The sequence below is a fragment of the Equus caballus genome, chromosome 18 (assembly GCF_041296265.1).
Source record: "Equus caballus isolate H_3958 breed thoroughbred chromosome 18, TB-T2T, whole genome shotgun sequence".
NCBI classification, from domain to species: domain Eukaryota; kingdom Metazoa; phylum Chordata; class Mammalia; order Perissodactyla; family Equidae; genus Equus; species Equus caballus.
In genome coordinates this window covers 61399534-61422327 of record NC_091701.1, presented here as the reverse complement: position 1 = coordinate 61422327, position 22794 = coordinate 61399534, and the positions used below count along the sequence as shown (strand labels likewise).

The window sequence follows — 22794 nt, the reverse complement described above, 5'->3', positions numbered from 1 at the left end:
TCCCGATGTGTGAAGGCGGGAGGTGGGAGCCGGACTTTGTCCAAACAGTCTCAGTGTTGTCATGGTTGGAACAGTCAGTGGTTTAAGCCCAGAGTAATCCGGCATCTTCTCTTGACTTCAAGTAGTAGGATGTTCTATTGAATTTTCACTGCCAATTTACCCCCAGTAATACCAATTATAAGACCTTACTTTAGCTTTTCATTTCCTGAATTAGCTAGAACAACAAACCTCCATAGACCTTAAACTAATTTATATTCCAAAAGGTATAATTTTGTGTCCTTCTAACAGATTTTTTTTTAAAGCTTCAGCGCATGGTTGTCTATCTTAGTTGTTAGTTTAGTTCTCTATGTGAGCTGCCACCACAGTACAACAACTGACAGACAGGTGGTGTGGTTCCTTGACCGGGAAACGAACTCGGGCTGCAGCAGTGAGAGCTCGGAATCTTAACCACTAGACCACCAGGGCTGGCTCCCAACAGATTTTTTTAACCCAGAATTTGACAGCAGATAAGTGTTAAGTCTTTTAAAACAAGTAACCTCAAAGAAATAAAGATATTAACGGGGAAATAGTAAATTTATTATTTTTATTACAGTTTATCAATATCTAGAAATAATAAAGAGTACATTATAAATATAGATACAAAATAAGTAAGTCAAAGCTTCACTTGAAATAGAAAAGTTTAACTATGTTATGTTTAAAAGTATAATAATGGAAACAAACCATAAATTTGTTAACTGTAAATGCTACTATATGTATTACAAGAATATAAAACATTCAAATCTTCTGGTTTAAATTCTTAAATAACTACAGAGTGACTAAATATGCTCAGGATCCTTGGGCAGAAAAATCAACTATTTAGATTCGCCTGGCAAAACCAAATAATTCATTGTGCTACGTTTGTTACTTTAAAATGTATTATAGTTTTGCTTATGAAGGTATTCATTCATTGAGTTAATTCACTAGGTAACATTATAAAACAATACTCTGATTTATACTTGCTACATTCAAGACTATTTGGAAAAACTACTTTGAGGGATACTTTCTATATATATTTGAACCATGTGAGTTTCTAATAATCACACTGACAAGTTCAAGAGGTTTCCCCATCACCAGTGAAATTACCAATCAGAATCAAAGTAGGTTCCCCAAGTCACATGTAAAAAACAAAAATTCCAAGTGCTATAGTCATACATTTCAATCAAGGTTCGGTAGAGAAGAAGGGATGCAAACGTAAAACTGCAATAACAATTTTAAATTCTATACTCCATTTCTTCTGAAATCTTTGTCTTTAAATCAGTATAATGGTCTAAATTTTTCCCAGAAGAATCTAAGAAAAATATTTCTTTGGTTTTCCAAAAATCTAAATACTTCTTGGGTTTTCAATTCGAATTATATATAATCATAAACCTTTATTAAAACATAAAGTTAGCAAAACATTTAAAAAACATTAACCTTAAATAAGTAGAATTTTATCATATGTTCCAAAACCTTTGTTCTGCTTATCTTTTTCAGGTTGCTAAGAAGGCTCTTTATTTGTTTCCAATGTTTAAAAACAAGTAATATTTTCATTTCCTATTCCCTTTAAAAAATGGTAGAAAAATGTGTTTTAAAATACATGCAAAAACTCCTTGAAATATTTTTTCCTCTTCCTCAAAACAGACCTATATTTGGTATACATTGTTTAAAATGTATAATATGTGAGATGGAGGATCATAATGAAAGAGTTTCCTTTTTATAAATAACTAGGTATGACATAGTGACTTATATCCATGGGAAGAGCAATAAACCTACTATATAATATATATGACCTATTGTACATAGTACCTCACACAGTACTCCTAATTTAAAAGACTGAATTACATTCACTGATCCATTTTAGATACAGCAAACTACTACCATTTAAGATAAAACAAAACTGATGCTCAAAGCACTTCTGTAGCTGATACAGAAGATATGTGTTTGCACCATAACCAGATAACTACAGAAAACTACTAAGCACACAAACTACAGACATAAATAATATACTATCCATTATGAATGGGTTCTACTCAAGGTTCATGTCACAACACTTAAAAGCTGAAAACTAAACCGCACCTCGCCAAATAAACCATGTTTAAATAAATGCTTTCACGTGAATGGAAAAGTTTCACCTAGCAGACCCTCAGCAATACTGACCATAAAGACAACATTATACATCAGTCTTATATTTAAGAGGATTCTGTCTCCATGGGTGGCTTCAAACAGCTCACTGTAGGTTGATTACATTTATGTTGCTTCTCAACAGAAGCAAAGTTCACAGTTTTGCATTTGATGGCACCTTTCAGACTATAAGCAATCTCGAAACATAATTTGTATTTATCACTTATACTTTTTGCTCATGACAGCATAAGAAAGCCAGCCTTCTCAAAGGCACAGATGTGCTCAATGGGCACTTTCCAACTTACGTATAGGAATATGCTTGCTCTCTATAATGTGTATTTAAAGAGAGCTCAGGACTTTGTCAATAAAACCTAAATGGCAATGATATTGTCTAAGTCATGAGAGGCTACTTGAAAGCTATTAAATGAATTCTATCTTAATTACCATAATTAATTTTAAGTACATTTTATTCTGAATAATTCAAAGAATATCTTTAAGCGAATTTATTTATTTATTTATTAAAGATTGGCACCTATTCTAACATCTGTTGCCAATCTTCTTTTTTTCTTCTTCTTCTCCTCCTCAAAGCCCCCCCAGTAAGTAGTTGTATATTCTAGCTGTAGGTCCTTCTGGTTGTGCTATGTGGGATGCCACCTCAGCATGGCCTGACGAGTGGTGCCATATCCGCGCCCAAGATCTGAACCAGCAAAACCCAGGGCCGCCAAAGCAGAGCGCTCAAACTTAATCATTCAGCCACGGGGCTGACCCCTAAGCAAATTTATAATGTACAGAATTCAGCCTTGCCAATATGGAGACAATGAAAAAAAAAAAAGAAATGATTCAAAGTCTCTGGCTGGAAATAAAACAGCAAATTATGTTAGGCTTCCTAACAATGTATGTCAAATTTCCTACAAAACCATAAGTCTTCTTTCCTTAAAAATGTCCTCTAGTCGAATACCAAACTAGAAAACAGATCATTGAACAAATCCCATCTAAAAAATGAACTTTCAGTGTAAAACAGATCCAAGAAGACCAAAAATTATGACATGGGACTCAAAAACAGAATGCTAGGGACCCAGGATTAAAAAAAACAGCCCAGGTCACCTAATTAAAGAACCATAAGCTCACAATAACGTAAGAGAGAACATGTATGCAAAAATTTTAAAAATAAAAAATAAACGCAAGCGATAGAATTAAAGTAAAAATAAAAATGAAAAGTGGGTAAGTTTTCATAAAAGGACAAAAATTTTGTGAATATTGTAACCACTATATAGATATTGTGTAAACCTCCAGATTTTGGTTACCTCTCTTGGGAAGTTTAAGGTATTCGTTTTTAATCTTAAATTCTTTACAAAGAAATTTACTTCCCTCTGAAACAGTACGTCAAATAGCACTTCAAGTTTTTTCCTTCATGGAAACAGTTGCTGGAATATAAAAATAGCAAAAGTTTCAATCAACTGATTTTTCCATGCTCTAATACGGATTTTAAATTTAAACCTTTTCCTTCTACAGAAGTCAATTATTGGTAATACACTGTTATTTTCCCTTAGCAAATCAAAGAAGCATTTAATCACACACTATAATACCAAAGAAAACTAATATAACTTAAATGTTTATTTATACACTAGCCCAGGACAATCCATTGACTTCCATTTCCACTTGAAAACAGCAAGAGAAAAGGAAGTTTTCACTAGTCTACTTCAAAAAAGTGGAGAGGTGACTGGAGAGGCCAATTCAGAAATTACAGCGGTCCATCATCCACTAAAATGTAACTCACGACCTGTTATCCCCTTCTAATTCCTGTATTTTGTCACATTTATGGCTTTCTTTGCCCTCTTGATATGTACGAAGCTGCTCCATGAAGCCAGCATTTGGACATATGGAAGGCCTTGCATTTTTCACCAAAGAAAAAGCACTGGTAAATGAGATTTCATCAGAATTCATCAGGAAGCCTATTACAATTGCAGCAGCCCTGGAAACTCCCGCATTACAATGAACAAGAACCACTCCATCCTGCAATAAAATCCAACAAAAATCTTCATTATTCACTTAAGAAAGGTTATTAAATCAACTGCACATTCTTATACTGCTTAAAATTATAAAATAAAAATCATTTTCTCAATTTATACAATTATCAAAATACAATTCACTGTAAGCAATGAATGGAAAAATCAATCAACCACCAACACCTTTTCTTTCCATCCCCCAGGAATGAAATGCTTTCATGATGTTTTTGGAATTTTGAAATAGTATCTTTTATAAACTGAACCAATCCAGTAAAGAATACATAAAGGCCTGTAACTTAGTAGCTACATGTCTATAAACAAGAGAAAAATCACAGGGAATAAATGTGCAAACATAAATAAAACCATAATTGTAAAACTAAACAGAAAGCCTGAGTCACTCTAGGTCCACAGAGCATTCCCATAAAGAAACTAGTGTCACTGGCTTGGAAATCTATGTGTAAAATGATCAGCAAGGAAACACTGGATATATTTTATTCTGGAGGGAAGTAACTTAAAAAATAGTTAAATTTATGAGGTAGTAAAATGATGACACAAATAGCTCATGACAATGTGAAGTGGAAAAGGTAATCAGACACCAGCATGAGGTCAAGAAATGAAAAACGTTTCAGGTAACTTGCAAGTGATACTTTACAAGTAAAAAGGGACACAGTGCAAGACCAATGCTGATGGGGTAATAGCGCATTAATAATGAACGTGATAGATCTGATGGGGCAGCACTGACGCAGGGTGACCTAGCTCAGCCTTTTAAAAAGTTAATGATCTAAATGAAATGTAGCGAACTGTGAGCACATCCTACAGAATTAAACGTTTTAGTTTCTTCATTTCTTTATTCTTCTTGGATAAAACACAAAAGAAAGATGGGAACAGGGAAAGGGGGAAAAAAACAAAACTTACTCCTGAAAACTCTCTACCCAAAGCATACATTAACAATACCATGTTTATGACTCATTGGATTATTCTACTTTTGCAAGGCAGTTTTCTCAGATTCATAAATCTGTTGCAAAATTCCTTTTCCAGATGTGTTGTATTAAATTTGCAAGTGCATCTCACTTCAAGAAAGCCAAATGACTGACAACAAAATGTGTTAATATTTTGCAAATCCTCATATCAAAAATACAATTTCAATTGTTTTCGACTCATTTCCAAATTTTAACTGTTTCTGTACAAGAAAAGCAAAACGCAAATATTCACTATACATACATGGAACTTTTACCACTTTGTACAATAGCTCATTTTTATGAGACTTAAGACATTTAAAAATCATATTACAGTAACTGATGAAAACTATTAATGAACTTCTTTGAACTCAAAACAAATTAGATATTCCAAAGAAACTTGGAATCATAAGGTTATAAGATACAACCTTCAATGTCATTTTTAATATTTGACTACATACTAGTCATCTCTATTTATGATCCATACATATACCTTTGAAAATGAAACTAGCTTTATTTTCAGTCCTATACACTGTACATCCATTTTTAGCTAGTGTTTAATGTTAGTATTTTCTTCTCTCTTACATTATTTAGGTGACAGCTACCTTTCTGTTGGTTCCTACAACATTTAAATTGACGTATTTATGTTTTATTACTCGTTAGGTATCATGTTGTCCTTGAAAGTATTTCCAGAAAAATTATTGGCTTTAGGTCCCCTTTCCAGAACTCAAAATAGTGACAATGAAATAATTTATAAAGCAATTTTTCTTTTGCACTTGCTGTTGTCCTCCGCCGGAAGACCTTTGCTCCTCTTCTTGGTCCAGCTAACTCTGGCTCCCCTTCCAAGAGGCCTGGCTCTCTCCAAGTGAGATGAGGACAGGAGGGATATCTTAGCCATCTTTTATGCCTACTGCTTAGTGCAATTCTTGGCGCATAGTAGGTAGCCCATAAAAGTGTGCTAAATGAATAAATTCATTTTGTTCTGCATTCCTCAGAGGAAAGTGTTCTCTCAAAAAAGTCAAATCACCATTTTGCTATGGGCGGATAGTTATTATTAATGCTACAGTATTTCCACTTTAATGTTTTCTTTGTTCTCACACTGTTATGAATAGCTTTCCAACTAGATTGCAGGCTCCTTGAGGGCAGCAATAGGTATCCCTCACATCTTCTCAGAATGTGTAATTAATACTTGTTGACAGATTAACTGAGCCAAGTCCAGGTCTTTTTTAAATAAGTAAATGATAAAGGTCTAGAAAAATATATCAAAATTCTAACAGTGGTTATGTCTAAGTGGTGAGAGTAGGGTGATCTTAATTTTTATTTATCTGTATTTTCTAATTTTTCTATAGTGAACATGGATTACTTATATCATGTTTTTAAAACCATATCTTATAAAATAAATAATATACATAGAATATCAAATAGTCATTTTCATACTAACAGGCAAAACCTTTTGCACATAAAAAGAGAGGCCAAGTAAATTTAGCTCCTAAAAGAACTCCTGAGGCTATAGAAGTTACCTTACTATTTTCCTTTCATGTGTATTTCTGTCCCGTTGGGCATAAACCTGACAAATGATGCATGAGACAGAGATAGAGGAAGGACAGAGAAACCAAACAGAGTTGTATAAGTACAGAGGGAAATGAAGACAGATGTGGGAAAATGGAAGACATTCCATTTGGTAGCTGTATGTAAAAAGATGAAAACAACAAACTAGAGCCTAAAAGGTAGTTTTGAAATAAGCAATTCACTGAGTAATTAGATTTAACAACAGTTGCGTATACAATAGACAAAGTCATGAAGATATCTCTTCTAGAAAAAATGAAGAAAATTCATGAAGTCTATTGCTAAAACTAAATATGTATTAATCTAAACAAGAAAGAGTCTTCAGGACAAGGAATTATTGGCTGAGGTTAGGGTCCCAGTATAAAACACACAGCTTGAGAAATTAGAACACATTGTGGAATTCTAATACATCTTGCAGCAGAAACACTTTATGCACCTTCTCAGATTCTCTTCGTGCCATCATCACATGGTCACTCAGCTTGCTCCACCCCGGCTGCCACCTCTGGCCAGCTGCTCTCCTTAGGCCTACTGAGTTTTGTTTGCTTAAGAAGGCCTGACTCTTCCCTGTGGTGACCTCTGCATAGAAGGTTCACCCTGAGTTCTGGATTCTCTTGTTGCTTCTGCACCTGGATAGAAAGTCACACCCAGGGCATTGGGTTAGTCTTCAAAGTGGCTGCTAAAGGAGTGGAGTGTTGTAATCTGGAATTGTGGGGTTAGTTACCTCCTCCATGGGTAAACTTTGACCAATGGGAAGTAGGAGCTGACAGAGAGCCAGGCAGATAAATTCTCTCTCTCCTCTCCCTCCCAAAGTCTATATTGAGGCAGTTTCTTTGTACTCCCTGCCCAGAGATGTCTTAGGTGGCAGAGCAGGTGTACCTGCTGAGCACCCAGCTATTTCACAGTCAGCCCATTGTAAAGTTGTGCTCAGCAGGTGAACACATCATTTTGCATTGCTTCTCAGACTTCTCTGAATCACTTCTCTTTCTTCTCACTCTCACTGCCTAGGGATTGCATCTCTCAAATGAAGCATCGGCTCTTAATCCTTAATTCAGGCTTCATTTTTTAGGAAACCCAAGTTAAGAACCATTTTAATTAACTATTACCCTTTCCACTTTTTACTAGCAACATGTATATATCTTCTAATATTAATATGAATATGGATGATGTCTACATTTTTCCTTTACCATCTAAGGTATATTCTATATCTCCTTAGAGAAGCGGCTAACACAGAAACTTTATCATTTTTATTTTTAACACTATTAACTGGCACAATGAAATGTTACAATCTAGAGCCTATAAAACTTTTCACAACAGAACAGAGTGGCCAATATTAGGCTTTGTTTTAGAAAACCTCTTCCTTTTCTTTCATCCAAATATCTGCTATTAAATAAAGTTGAACAGTAGGGTTGAATACTTTTATATTTTCCTGGTAATCTACAGGAAGACACCCAGAACAGTGCTGAGCACATAAGGCACTCAATAAATATTACTAAATGGAAGGAAGGAAGGGAGAATGAAAGAGAAGGAGAGCAGGTAGAAGGGAGATCATCAGACAGAATTCATTTAAGCTGGATTCCAATCTTAACCATCATTAACTGTTAGGTGCACCAGGAGAGTTAACTTCTTTCTGTAAGCGCTTCTACAGTCCCATCCATTTATCCCACATAAATTCTGTAAGAATTATACACTACTAAAAGTGATGTCATTTCAAGGTATAATTATTGGTAATAGCCAACCTAGAAGCCCTGCCAGTCAGAGTGCTGGCTCGAATCCAATACCAAGATTGAAGTATTATATTATCTGTTGGTCCTCTAAAGTCAGAGACCCAATGGACAGCTTCTGATCAGCACTTTCATCCAATCTCAGTAAAGCAACACGTTTAGACCTTAGAGGGCCCTAAAATTCCACTGTCAAAAATGCTTAGATTCACAATCCCCACCTCAGCCATGAAAATGAATGCATATTAATCCTCATAAATACACTAACAGGACTGGAGCAGTCTTATTGCAAGATAATCAGATGGAGTATGACATGTGGTCAGAGGGCAGATGGTCACAAACTGTCAAAGGAAATCTAAGTGCATATATTCACAGGAAAATTCCGTAAGCGGAGAATTTTATCCCCTAAGATTTCTCAGGAAGGCCTAGGAAGATGAGAAACTGAATTAATGTTAAAAGTAAATATGACATTGAGAAAAGAGCAATTACATAACTAAATAATTGTAGGGAATAACGAAATATTACTGGAGGGGAAATTTCCTAGTGGTTCTTTATATATTCTTTACAAAAAGAATAAAGATTGGGTAATGGACCCATACTTTTAAATTTCTCCTTTTGAAGAACTGCAGATCAAAACAATACTTACCTTCATTTTCACTTGTTCAATAAATTCGAAACATTCTGGAAAATAAGACAGGATATTGGTTTCAGGCAGATCCAATATAGAAATGCTCTTATATATAAAGTCACTGAGGAAAGCATTTTCAACTCCATATGCAACATTGAGAATATGAGTCACCTTAAAGAACAAAAAAAGGAGATGATTTTTAAAAATTCCCATGAATTAGGTTAATTAAAAAGAAACTAGGATGTTGAGATCTGTAACAAGAATAACAAAAAATTTAAGTATGACTCATTTGAATGATACTTCCTCCAGGAAGCCTTCTCTGACTGCCTCATCCCTCACCAGAAGTGCTGTTTCTATATACTCTCATAGCCCCCTATACTTGTCCTATTACATCCCCTATCACTGAGAGATTATTTGTCTCCTGCACTGTGCTATAAACTCCATGAGGGTAGGGACCAGGTTTAGCTTACTCACCAGTATAAGTAAGCATTGTGAGTGAGCTTAGCACAGAAAATGCTTAAAATATTTGTTAAATAGAGTCCGGCCTGGTGGTGCAGTGGTTAAGTTCACACATTCTGCTTCAGCGGCCCAGGGTTCACCAGTTCGGATCCTGGGTGTAGATGTACGCACCACTTGTCAAGCCATGCTGTGGCAGGTGTCCCACATATAAAGTAGAGGAAGATGGGCATGGATGTTAGCTCAGGGCCAGTCTTCCTCAGCAAAAAGAAGAAGATTGGTGGCAGATATTAGCTCTGGGCTAATCTTCCTCAAAAAAAAAACACCAAAAAAATCAATCAATGAATCAAAGAACGTCCACATAAAAAGCTTATTAAACAGGGGAAGTGCATCAGTGGCATGCAACTTCCCTTTCAATAATTATTTCCCTATTTTCTTTAAGATTCTTTATTAGTACAACGACTCTCAAGTGTGGCTGCACCTTGGAATCACCTGGTGAGATTTTAAAACTATCAATGCCACAGGGCCTCATATCCAGAGATTCTTATGAGTTAGTCTGGTTGAAAGAGGGGATGGCCATGAAAGATTTTCCTTCAGGTGGTGCACATAAGCAACCTCCTACTTCCTCCTTGCATTTGAGCCTCTTTCCTTGAGTCCACCAAGCATGAGGAAGGAGCCATGTGGAAAGTCCATTAAGGGAATCCAAAGGCTAAATGGATCAGAAAAATGAGTCACTGTTTCTTGTCACGACAATGTTTCTCATTGTATTTATTCTTTTTCTTAGCATGAGTCTTAGGTTTCACCTAATCTCAGTATTCTCACGTATTTCACACATATTTTAGAGTCTTTGTCTAGCCCTGCCTCTCTTGCCCCCACCACCCTCACACGTATGGCTCTGGCAGGGCCCCAGTTCTCCTCTCAGCACAGCTGACTGGATTTGGATGGACACTTGACTTAAGCTAGACTGATCATATTATCTTTAGAAATTTTTTAAATAGGTTTAAAAGACAGCTAAAATGATCCACAACCTTGAGAGCTTTAAGACGGCCATTTTCTATTAAGTGCTCAGAGAAACTGAAAAATTCCTGCTGCCAAGTGAGAAAATTAGAGTCAATGTGCAGAGAGGCCATGGTACCAGTGGGACAGAAGGGTTAGCTTGGATAGCCATCCATTCTCTGGTATGGCCACTCTCTGCCCTCGTTCCAGAGATCGCCCTGTACCAGCGTACACATTCTTCTTCCTTATTTAGAAGGTTCATGTTTCCATGGTTCAAAACTAAAAGAGGACTAAGACACTCATGGAGCAAGGCCTCATGAAGAAGGAGCCATAGGCCATTTCCTACCCTAACTGCCTTGTGAAAGAAAGACAAGAGAAAAAACCTCAAATGTCTACTCAGGAGAGACTCTGAGAGGAGATGGGAGAAACTAGAAAGAAGAGAAGAACCTCGTTAGGAGATTAAAGTGTGAAAAGTCTTTCTGCTTTCCCCAGTGAAGTCTTACCTGACTATGTCAAGTCACTTTCTCACTCCCAGGATTATATGATTCTGTCCTTAATTACGTGATATCCTCCAATGTCTTATAATATTGATGTATTTGCCTTGTCTTCACAACCATTTTCTAGATTTCCAAAGACCAGGAATATATGTGTATTCTGACCTCTAACAGAATATATATACACACACACATCCTGTGATATACAGCGAAGATATATAGGGTAATGAGATAGATATCTCTCATTACAGGATTATGGAGAAGACCAAATAAGAATCTTGGTACAACATGTAAAAAGGTAAAAGTGCTTTACAAATACTGTGGATTACTGAACTACCCAATGCCTGGGTAGTTCAGCTATTTGGAAATGTAATTTATGTATGTATTGATTGAATGGTCCTGATTGAAAAGAACTGTTCTGAATCACAGGTAGTGTTGGCGCTGGGGACTCAGCCTAAAACCCTTCTAGTAATCAAGCATACTTCCAAATGTAGTTATAGAGGTCCTAACGATGGCTGTCCTTGGGATGCCCTTCATAATGGGGATAATAAAAAGAGCCCCTTTATTTTTTTTTAATACATTTTGAAGTCCTTATCTTTTATTTTTTTTTTTGAGGAGGATTAGCCCTGAGCTAACTGCTGCCAATCCTCCTCTTTTTGCTGAGGAAGACTAGCCCTGAGCTAACATCCGTGCCCATCATCCTCTACTTTATATGTGGGACGCCTACCACAGCATGGCGTGCCAAGCAGTGCCATGTCCGCACCCGGGATCCGAACCAGCGAACCCGGGCCGCCGAAGCAGACCGTGAGCGCTTAACTGCTGTGCCACCAGGCCGGCCCCAGCCCCTTTATTGAATGCTTAGTATGTGCTAGGTATACAGGTTATCTCACTTAATCCTCACATTTAGGCATTATTATTTCTATTTTTAATAAAACTTTATTTTTTGAATTGGCTCAAAAATAAAAAATTATAAAAAGAAACATTAAGAAGTCTTGCTCTCACACTGTCCCTCTCTACTCCAGTATCTCCCACCCTAACAGTAACCAGCTTTGTTGGTTTCTTGTACATTCTCTCAGAGTATCTTTATGCAGATATTTTATTTACTCCCTTTCTTACATAAAGGCAACACTTTGGGGTTTTTCCCCCATTGAAATATGTCCTGGAGATCTTTTCATATCAGTATGTAGAGGCCCTTTGTGTGTGTTCTTTTTTATAGTTATATAGTATTCTATGGTGTGTGTGCTACTGTTCACGTAACTAAGTCCCCATTGATGGACACATGCTTTTTTTCAATAATTTGCTATTAAACACAATGCTGCAATAAATAACTTGGAACATTTTAGGTTACACTTAGTTTTCTATCCCCCATAGTGCTTTATTCTGCACACAACAAGCACTCAATGAGTACCTTATTAATAAAGCAACTATTATTACCCTATCTAAACATTAAAATTAAATTTCTGTAGGAATTTCTACTAGTCACAGCACTTTACTTGAATGCTAGGATATCCCTTTGAAATGTGCCATGCATTTAAATCAATAATTTTGGTTTGCAGCATCCTTAAATTTTTCTAGAAACCCTCTATTCAGCTGCTCAGTTTACCTTTGCCTCTTGTGTACAGGGTCATCTGTGCAGAGCAGAAGGAACTTATAAACAGCTACTAGGCTCACATCACCAGGATGAAACATAATCTGAACTAGTGTAACATAAGAGGGCATAAATAATAACAAGACTTGCCAATGAACAAATTTATCCGTTTTTCTATTTTTCATTTTTACCCTGAGAAATATTAATTTATTAGTGTAAGTGAGACTTTGAAACTTGTTCTATTTATGTAAAAATATTGATCAAAGAGGGTTCCTATTCAGAAATACAGTAATTCTCATATCCTTATGCAATTCCAGGCCATTATCTCTTATTGTCAGCCAGTAATTATTATAACAAAACAAGGAGAGTCCAGTTTAAACACAAATAAGTAAGCTGACAAGTAAACATCAAATTAGTTATCGAATTGGTTAGTAGTTATTTCCTTGGAGAAATTAATGGCAAGTATTTATCACTTAAAATTTTTAGGCTTAATTCAATCAAAACCTTTTCTCAGAACTGTGGGTAACAAGGTCTCCAATCCTCTAGAAGTTAGCTAAATGATAGAGGAGGAGAAAACACATTCACTGATGGTTATTAACACAAAGCAGTGGTATTAAGCACTGTAGGAGAAGAACAAAATGTTCTGGGACCAAAAGGGAGGAAGAGATTACTTGTTTCCCTCCAGAGCCTTCGCATTTGCTAATCTCTCAGCCTGACGTGCTCTTCCCTGATCCAAGTATGGCTGACCCTGTCTTAGGGTCTCAGTTGAAATGTAAGACCCTCAGACAGCCCTAGCCTGACTTGTGCGGCCTCCTGCCACTCCTCCCATTGCCTTGTTTTGATTCTTTCAGAGAATGTATTCTCATCTGAAAGTATCATATTTTAAGAGCAAGGACCTATTGCTTGTTCATTTCTGTATCTCCGGCACCTACAAAAGGGCCTAGCATCCCGTTTACCTCATGGTGACAGGCAGGGCTGCATTCTTTTTGGCTACTCTTTGCCTCTTCCAATTCATATCTTTTCACTGTCCAGTAAAAATCCTTGTTCTTTGAGGTTCATACAAACTGATTATTCCATCTTCTATCCGCTGCGTTCCTCAAGCACCTGGCTGTCAGTTGTCTGAATCCCACCTCAAGTCCTACCATTATCCTGGGTGACATCAATTTCCATTTGGGCTTAACAGTTCCCTGACTACCTCATCTCCAGTGACTTTCACCACCCCTTCACTTCAATCACACTCCTTCACGGCCAATATCCAGAACTGTTCCAACTCTGATGACATTAATTTAGGCATCCCACTCTTTCTCTTTCTAGCTCTTTCATTCAGTTACTCCCACCAGACCTCACAAGAGCCATTGAGTCCTTGATCTTTATATTTTCTTCCTATCTGTCAGCCCCCTCTTGCCTTCACTTCCTTTTCTATTCAGCTTATGGTCCATGGTCCACCCTCTCTGCACCTGTCTGGTAAAAATTCACTCTGTCCCCAGACTGCTAAGCATTGCTGGAGAAAAGTCACAATATTGCCATTCATGCCACCATAAACTCATCAGAGCCAACCTCTCTTGACCCTCAGCAATGCTTAGCTACTCTATTTCCCTAGTCGGCTCTCTCCCTCATTCTCCATATCAGCTCTTTCAAACCTTCCCCACTCTCCTAATAACTTTCAACCCTACCATCTCTTCCTTACTCCCAGCAGATCACATCACTTACTACTTTAGAATAAAAAGAGAAGCCATCACCTAGGAACCCGCACATCTTACCATCAAACTTAACAACCTTGCCTACATGTGTACCCACCCTTTCCGTCTGCCTTCTTATTACAGTGGAAGATGTGTTCCAACATCCTTTATAAGGCTCATTCTGGTACCTGTGTTTGTGGTCATACTGCCTCCTACTTTTTTGGCACCTCCCTCTAGCCACAATTCTTGCTCTCCTGTATTTTCAGTTCCTTCCTCTACCATCAGCCTTAAAACATACTTAGAACTTTCCCATCTCCCTCCTTTGATCTCATCACTTCTGGCTCTTGCCGTTTTCCTCTCTTTTTGTTTTGCTGCCATCATTTCTTCCAATTCTCAATCTTCAGAAATCTGGCTTTTGCCTCCAATTCATATGAAACTGTTCCCACCAAAGTCGCTAACAAATTCTTTGTTGCAAAGTTCAGCGGACCTAATTTAGTACTCATTGTACTTAAACTTCTGGCAGCATCTGACACCAGTGACTCTTTCCTCTTAAAACACTCCTTCTTCTGCTTCCATGACACCACACTTTTTTGACTTCCTACGACCTCCCTTAGTTCCTCCTTTCCTGCTGCAGAGTCTTCTTCCTTTGACAATTTCTTATAGGTTGGTAGCATTCAGGGATCCGTCATAGGCCTCCTTCTCTGCTCATTTTACATCTTTCCCAGGTAGTTTCTTCTACTCCAATGGTTTCAATCACTGTTTATAAGCTGAAGATTCCTAAATCTCTAGTTTTACCTCTCCTGAACTTCAGACCCCATATATCCACACTGTCTACTGAATAACAACCGAGATTATCCACAGCATCTGAAATTTAAAATGTTCAAAACTGACTTCATTCTTTTTCCTCCAAAACCGGCTCTTCCCTATCTCATGGAATGGCACCAATCCTACTTACTGACTCAAGAAAGCTGGATATCAGCTTTGTCTCCTTCTCCCTCAACCTTGCCCTCCCCTCCAATCCTGACCTAGGTAGTCGATCACTAAATTGTGAGAATTCTACCCTCCTACAAAAACCCTCCAATCCATCCATTTCTCTCTACTCCCACTGAATACTAATCTAAACCACCATCATCTTTTTTAGATTACTGCAACAGCTTTATAACTAGTCTCCCCATTTCTAGCTTGAGCAACCCTCTAATGTATTTTCCACACTGCCTCCAACAAGCAACTTTCCAAAAAGCAAATTTGATCCTGTTACATCCCTGGGTAAAACCTTCCAATGGCTTTCCACTGTCATTTGGATCAAGTCCAAACAATTTACACTGGATTACAGGGACTCTCATGACATGGCTCACGCTTCTCTCTCCGGCCTTGTCTCTTGGTACCCTTCTCTCTCACACTTTCTGCTCCAGGGTTACTGAACTTCTTTTCTGTCCCGAAAACCATCAGCCTGTCTTTTGCCTCTGGGCCTTCACATAAACCATTTCTTCTATCTGAACACTTTTCTGTCTATTCCCTCCCTATCTCCTTCAGAGCAAAACTTTAATATTACTTCCTCCAGGACGACTTCTCTGACCTTCCGATCTCAACTCAACCCAACCCAGTATGGGTTAGGGGCATCATCTCCTATGCACTCCTATAGCACCCTGCACTTCCCTATGAAAGCACCTAATACACTATACTGTAGGTGGTTATTTTTCTTTCTCCCTCCCCTGCCCCTCAGATCATAAGGTTCATGTAAACAGGAACCTCTTGCATTCCTCTGACTATAGCAATTCCAAGAGGCTGATACAGTGCTTGACAAAATAGACGGCTAAAACTGTTTTAGTAAATATTGAAGTAAGTAATAAACCACATCAGTTGTATAGGGGAGGGTGGGAGGAAATGGCATTAGGGAAGAAGTGGTATGTGGGTTGGGACTCAAGGAATGGGTAGGTCTTGAACAAGAAGAAAGGAGAGGAAAGTCTGGCCCACAAAGAGAAACTACATAAGCAGGGCAAGAAGACGTGCCTCCAAAGTCAGGTTCATGAGGATACCTGAAGGGAGACTGAGAGAATATAAAACTGGAAAGATGGATTACAAATCCACATATTTGAATTAGGTGCAATAATTTTTGCAGCTTTATTAAAATGATAGCTTAAAATGTTACCAATTAAACTCTAAAATGGACCAATAGTTTTTCTTAAATAAATGTAACAATTAAAATACTTCCTATACATAGTCCCAGACCTGAAGCATTTTTTTTCACCTTGTGCTTTTTCAGTGTATCCAGATCATGAGCAGCATCTTGTGACCCTGTAAGAAATAAATCATATCACCTTGAACACAAAAATAATCATCCTGACTTTTTATCCAATTTTGCAACAATTCTGTCATTCATTTATTTTAAAAAATACAACTTGGGAGGACTTCAGTCTGACTTTCTGAAAGACAATTTGGGAATATTCACCAAAAAATATTCATCTTGTATATACTTTTGGGCTCTGAAATCCCACTTCTAGGAATTTGTCCTAAAAGTCCTGGATGTTGCAAAGATTAGCTATCAGGATGTTCATCATAGTATTGTTTGTAATACAAAAAACAAAACAAGCAAAAAACCCCAAAAGCCCAATAATAGGGGTTGGGTTGAATAAAAGATGGTACAATTATGTAGTGAAATATATACACCCATTAGAAATGAGAAATGTAGAAGAATACATGGCATGGAAATATGTTCTCAATAAATAGGTGATAAAAGCAAGTTACAAAATACCATCACCCATTTCTGTAAAAGCAAAAAATACATGCTTAAAAACGGACAGGAAGTATATAGAAATAAATGTTAGCAGTGGGATTCAGGTGATTTTTTCCTTCTTTATGCTCATTTGTATTTTTTATAATGAATATCTAATTCTTTTGTAACTTAAAAAAGGATATTAAAAAAAAGATACCCACAAAATGACTTCATGCCAGCTGGTTTGGGAACACCGAGTAGCTTAGAGCAAACATTGCTGGTCTGTAGAAGTCCACCCACGTTCCATGTACCACTAGGGCTGTATGCATCTACAGTTTCCTCCTGTCAAAGCTGGCTTTCCTGATCTCCCACACTCGGAAGATGACTCTAGTTAATAAGCAAATTCATACAGGAGGATAACTAGTTAAAATAAAGTGAGTTACACAACTGAAAAAGATAGGGCATTTATTATTGAAAGATGTCAAGTATTTTACTTTCCTGAATTAGGGTCCATTTCCATAAACAATGCTATTCTTACCTTACCTATCTGGGAAATCTGCCAGCTTCTATTACATGATTTTAGGTAGCTGAAAAGCCAGCAAGCATGCTGGTTGGCCAATACTCTCTTGGTAATAGGTAGCTCATGGTCTCCTTACTGAGCCTACATTCAACTTTATTCTACTTAAAAGTTAGCCTATCAAAACATTAACATTTGTTAAAAATGGATGATGGATACATAATTGTGTGTTATATTATTGTAATTTTCTATACATTTTAAATACTTCATAATTAAAAAGTAATTTCTCTTTTTCAGTTTTCTGTGGAAAGTTCTAATTATCTTCAGGAAAAAAGATAGGTTCAAATAAGTTAACTGAAATTTGGTGGTTTACTATGCATGTCATCTTTTAAATAATAATTCTACTCTGCCCATTTCTTAAAATAGCAAAAACATGAAACATGCATGAATGAAATTCTTTCCTTTTTTCACCCTAGACCGTCATTATTATATTTATCAAAGCTGGACACTTTGATCATTTCCATTAAACATACACACACACCAAACAGAACAGGTGGATAATATTTTAGAGTTGGCTGTCATATTTTGAAAGTGACTTCCAGAATATGACTATAGTGATACAAATTTAGTGTTCTCGACACGAGAAAAATGCAACTTATATGTTCTGCCATTTCAAACAATAGGAAAATTACATGAGTGTTAATAGTGTGGGGAACAGTTTTAGTCCGCACAAACGGACTTCAGGTCATTGGCTTGTGTTTCAATACTTGAGAGTAGTCAGTTCAAGTTAATTCTCTCTAAATTCTAGCTACAAACATTAGCTTTTCTCCAATTTTAAATGGTTGCTTTATGTTGCAGTCTTGTGTTAAAACTTTTATTGGAAAAACATCATTAAAAGATAAAAACACTGTAAATCATATATTAGGACAATGTGTTATTTAGACCTTTGTTTTGAAAAAGCAGAATGTTATCCTTTTATAAACTCTCTCAATCAAAATTTAAAAACAAATACCAACTTTAAGAATTTGATGATTTTAACAATGGCTATATGAATCTATAATTGTGTTGAAATTCATAGAACTGAACACCAAGTTAATTTTACTGTATGATAACTTTAAAAATAATATAAAAGAAGTTAATGAATAGGAACACAACTAAACAAAGGGGTCTAATAATGATAACAATTTATAGTTATATTTTACATTGACACTTACAAACCACTAATATTTATTATCTTGGCCAATGATTATTATGAAAGTATTACAGATGAGGTGATTGGTTTAGAAAGAATACATGCTACTGGAGTTGGGACTTCTAACAAGTTCAATGTTTTGCAATCATACTATATGTAACGTAAAAAATAGGCTACATGAGATCTCCAGAATCCTTTTTCTATTTTTTTAAGAAATCCTTTTTATGAAAATGCCAAGTATTGTATAAATTCTGATGTAGCATGTCTTAATTTACAAACTGTTATTTTCATCATGAAAACAAACCAAAAAACATTATTACATTATTGAAAAGGGAAATAACGGATATTCCAAAGAGAAATGTTTTATTTGAGAAAATTTGTATGAGTAAACATTCATAAGTGGATAGAAATAGGATCATAAATTACTGTGAGGATAAGGTAACATAATATTTGTGAAATCATTTTAAAAATAAAGAGCTATACAAATTTAATGTAGTATCTGCCTCCCATGGTTATTGGGCTTCCTAGATATCAGAAATCCTCTAGAACCTTATAAAGAATGCCAAGCTTTTCACCTAGAATTGAAGAGACGATCTGAAAATGTCAGCAGTTGGGACTTCTTAACAGTATAGATATAACAAATAATAAGTGTGCCTTTTAACTACCCAAGAGAAATGGAATTTTCTACTTTTACAAATCAAGCTGGATTTAAGAAAAGTCCTAGTGATTTTTTCTTGTAAAAATATAATTTGCAAAGCTTAGGATGAAAATGTTCATTGACTATGTTAGATAGTTCAAGGGCCTATGTAAGATTTTTGAAATGCAGAAGCTTGTTTGAATTTATGAGCTAACCAAAAAAGACAGATTATCTTTACAACTCTCCATTTTCTTTATTCCCCACCAAAACCAAAAGTTAATTGGCATGGAGCGCTAGGTGGGAGTGATGTTGCTTTGAAGAGATGAAGGAAGCTCTTTGAAGCAACCTAAAAACAACCCCCATCTCCAGAGAGAAACCTAGTCTGGTCAGTAACAACCCCTGCATCATTCATGTGGAAGAACTTTAGCTGTAACCATCCGCAGGTCCCTCAGGAACAAGGCACTTGTAACTAGGCAGAAAAAGGTCCATCTACCTCTCAGAAGAAAGGAGGTTGTGCCTGATGAAAATATCCCATTTCCTCGTTCAGAGAGGAGACCAGATAAGGCCTAGTTTCACAAGTCCCTCCCAGAACTCTCCCAGGATCCTGGGAAGGGTTCCAAAGCCAAACTGAGAACATTTCCTTGATCAGTTCATGCTGCGTAAGTCTAGATAAAAAATAACAAGCAAAGTTCATGAAGACTCTGAGGTGAATGATATTTTAAAGTTCTACTGTAATTACTTAAAACCATTATTACTAAAATGGAAGCCAAATAACTGAAAAATGTGCCTGTACATATTTTCTTTCCTAGACATGGTGTGCAATTCCTGGGTGAACCCTCCAGACCAGCTAAATGACCCACTTAATTTTTCACTGGGCTACAGAAATTAGTTGGAGATTTGTTTTGCTTTTTGGTAAGGAAGACTGGCCCTGAGCTAACATCTGTGGCAATCTTCCTCTATTTTTTGTGTCGGATGCTGCCACAGCATGGCTTGATGAGTGGTGCATAGGTCCGCGCTCGGGATCCAAACCCGCATACCCCATGCTGCCAAAGCAGGAGCATGAGAACTTAACCACTACGCAACTGGGCAGACCCGAGTTGGAGATATTTATTTGGTGAATTTAAAGATAGCTTACGTAACAATTCATATAATACATAATACAATCATAACTCATATACTGCAATTGATTTGTTTCAAAACTTTTCACAACCACGTCAGGACAACCCTAGGAGATAAGCAGATACTGTTAACATCAGTTTTACAGACAGGTTTTTGGAGGACCAGAGAGGATAAATGACTTGCACTGGCTCATCCATTAAGTTCGAGGCAGAGCAGGGCTGAAAATCTGGACTCCCTGAGGCAGGCTATACAAGGATGGAGAGGAGGTGCCAATTAGAGCTGAGCTTGATGCCCAGCTCTGCTATTTACTAGGTGTGTTACTTTGTGAAAGTACTTCACCAATCTTAAATCCAGTTCTCATCTGTAAAATGGAGGTGATAATCTCTACTTCACAGTTTTTTTTTAAAAAGGAGTGAGATGCTATGTGCACTTTGCATAGTACCTGGCTATTTCTGACTCCCCGTTCAGTGTTCCTTTTACTCAAGAATGGCTTGACTGCATAAATATTGACAAATCATTGATCTTTCCAAGTCTTAATTTCTCTATTCATAAATGAAAAATAATTCAAACCTACTTGAAAACATTGTTGACTTTTTTTTAAGAATACCATGTAATATTCTCGCCAAGCTAACAAGCTTGTACTTTTATAATCTTGCATCGTTTTTCTATTTGTGGATTATGCTTTGTATAGGGAAACAATATTTTCCATAATACAAGAAATCATAATAACATCAGACTCATAGCTATAAAATAAAAGCCCGCCTTCTCCCAAACTCTCACAGCAGGTATGAACAGATGTGGCCATAGAAGGCATGCATTCCATATGGTTTGTAACAGTAAAGCAGGCAAACAAGCACTTGACTATTTCAAGGATTAACTTTTCTACAACTCTAATCCTTGTCACTTGTAGTTTTGCCTAATAAAAGCACTTTTTAAATTTAATTTTTTTAAAGGCTATATCCTTTTATAATCCAAGAAAACACAACATCAATGTGTTATCCTATGTGTGTGCTATGTGCTACTAAAATCTATGCTTCTTATGGATATATTGGTGCAGAAACATCCCTAACTAGCTAATGTACGTTCCACATCCAAAAAAGGAAACATTTCAACTTTTCGTCAGGAGAGCTGATAGTACAGACTATTACACATTAGGAGAAAAAAAAGAGAAAGTAACATCGTTAAAAGCACTCAATGACTTAGTGGCAAATAGATATACTCACCCAGGAGCAACCAAGGCTTAATAACGCCAACTTGCAGGTCCAAGCTAACGTCCTGCACATAACCACAGCCACCCCCACTGCTCGCCTCTACTTCTTCCACAACATAAATTCTGGCATCTTTCCATGTTTCTATAATTTTCTTTCCAGATAGCGTGGTCACCCTGGTGCATTGCTTCCTGAGATTATTCCGGGAGAATGCCTTAATTTCCTGGTTAAGGGAGTGCATTACATGAGCGGCGACTGGGAACAAGTACAAGCAAATCCAGCCAGCACTGAGAAGGGCTGAACTGCTCGTCCCTTAGTGCTCAGGTGACAATACATACAGCCGCAGGGGTGCACTCCGCTCCAGGTGACAGTAGTAGCAAAATGCCGAGAAACAGTGAACTCTAGCTCCGTTCGTCCCAGCGCTGCAATGTAAGACGAAGTATGATTGGCCGTTGAGAAACGGGCGCCGATTGGATGCTGTTTCTTCTTCCGGTCGACGGAAAATCTGCGTTATCCTTACAGGCTCAGGGAATCTGCTAAGAGTCTTCTTCCTGTTGCTGTTTAGATCCAGCTTTATTGTTTGCGCAGAGTGGTAAACTATGACTTAATTGAAGAGAGAGCTGATATTTCCTCGCTCTTTAAAAGCAGCGATTTCTTAGATATGTTCGATTGGTGTCACTAGTGGTATGACTGTGCACGACACGGGCTGACCTGGGTATGACCTGGGTGGGTATGGCTCTTGCTTTAATAAGGCGGAGGAGTCCCAGTGCAAACCTTCTGAGTTCGCAGAGCCTTTCCTGCCCGCCTGTTTTTCGGCTAATCCGGAGGGCTACAGCACACGTTAAAAGTTCTTTCTCCCTGCTTCTGTCCTGCACACTTTCTTTTTCTGCTGTTACTGCCGAGAGGAACTTACTGGACGAAACTGTTGTGTGTATTTGTGAGGCAACAACTTAAAATCTTCTTTTTAATTCTAAATTCTTTCTTTAATTCTAATTTCTTCTTTTTAATTTCTAAATTGTTTCTATATGCAGATTGGCAAGAGCTTGAAACATGTATTTTCTGACTTCCCTCCTACGCTCTCACCATCAGCAACACTGCTGAAGAAGCCTATGCAATAAATATGCACTCGGTTTATAGGAAGCATTTGCAGCAAGTCCCCTTCAGAGTTTCAGAAAATTGGAC

The 22794-nt window shown here is 37.1% G+C and overlaps 1 protein-coding gene across 3 annotated transcripts; it reads right to left on the bottom strand.

Moving 5' to 3' along the window:
* Positions 1-554: 554 nt before the first annotated feature.
* DUSP19 (dual specificity phosphatase 19) lies at positions 555-22077 on the bottom strand. 3 transcript variants are annotated; one of them, XM_005601623.4, is made up of 4 exons: positions 21628-22077; positions 16475-16521; positions 9032-9184; positions 555-4152 (listed from the first exon to the last, which is right to left on the bottom strand). In XM_005601623.4, the coding sequence occupies exons 1-4, from the start codon at positions 21851-21853 to the stop codon at positions 3913-3915; spliced, it is 666 nt and encodes a 221-aa protein (XP_005601680.1). In that variant the 5' UTR covers positions 21854-22077; the 3' UTR covers positions 555-3912. The 3 variants fall into 3 exon arrangements, with proteins under 3 accessions (XP_005601680.1, XP_005601681.1, XP_070097497.1); XM_005601624.4 differs by having other exon boundaries at positions 9032-9066; positions 16456-16521; positions 21628-22055; XM_070241396.1 differs by having other exon boundaries at positions 555-7293; positions 21628-22055.
* Positions 22078-22794: the final 717 nt, after the last annotated feature.

Bases quoted from the DNA above. Each gene is read 5' to 3' on its own strand.
- DUSP19 (XM_005601623.4), bottom strand. From the start codon at position 21,853: ATGCACTCCCTTAACCAGGAAATTAAGGCATTCTCCCGGAATAATCTC. The intron at 16,522-21,627 runs GTGAGTATATCT...TATTTCTTACAG, and splicing joins TAAGCCTTGGTTGCTCCTGG to GGTCACAAGATGCTGCTCAT. The intron at 4,153-9,031 runs GTAAGTATTGTT...ATTTTATTGCAG, and splicing joins TTGAACAAGTGAAAATGAAG to GATGGAGTGGTTCTTGTTCA.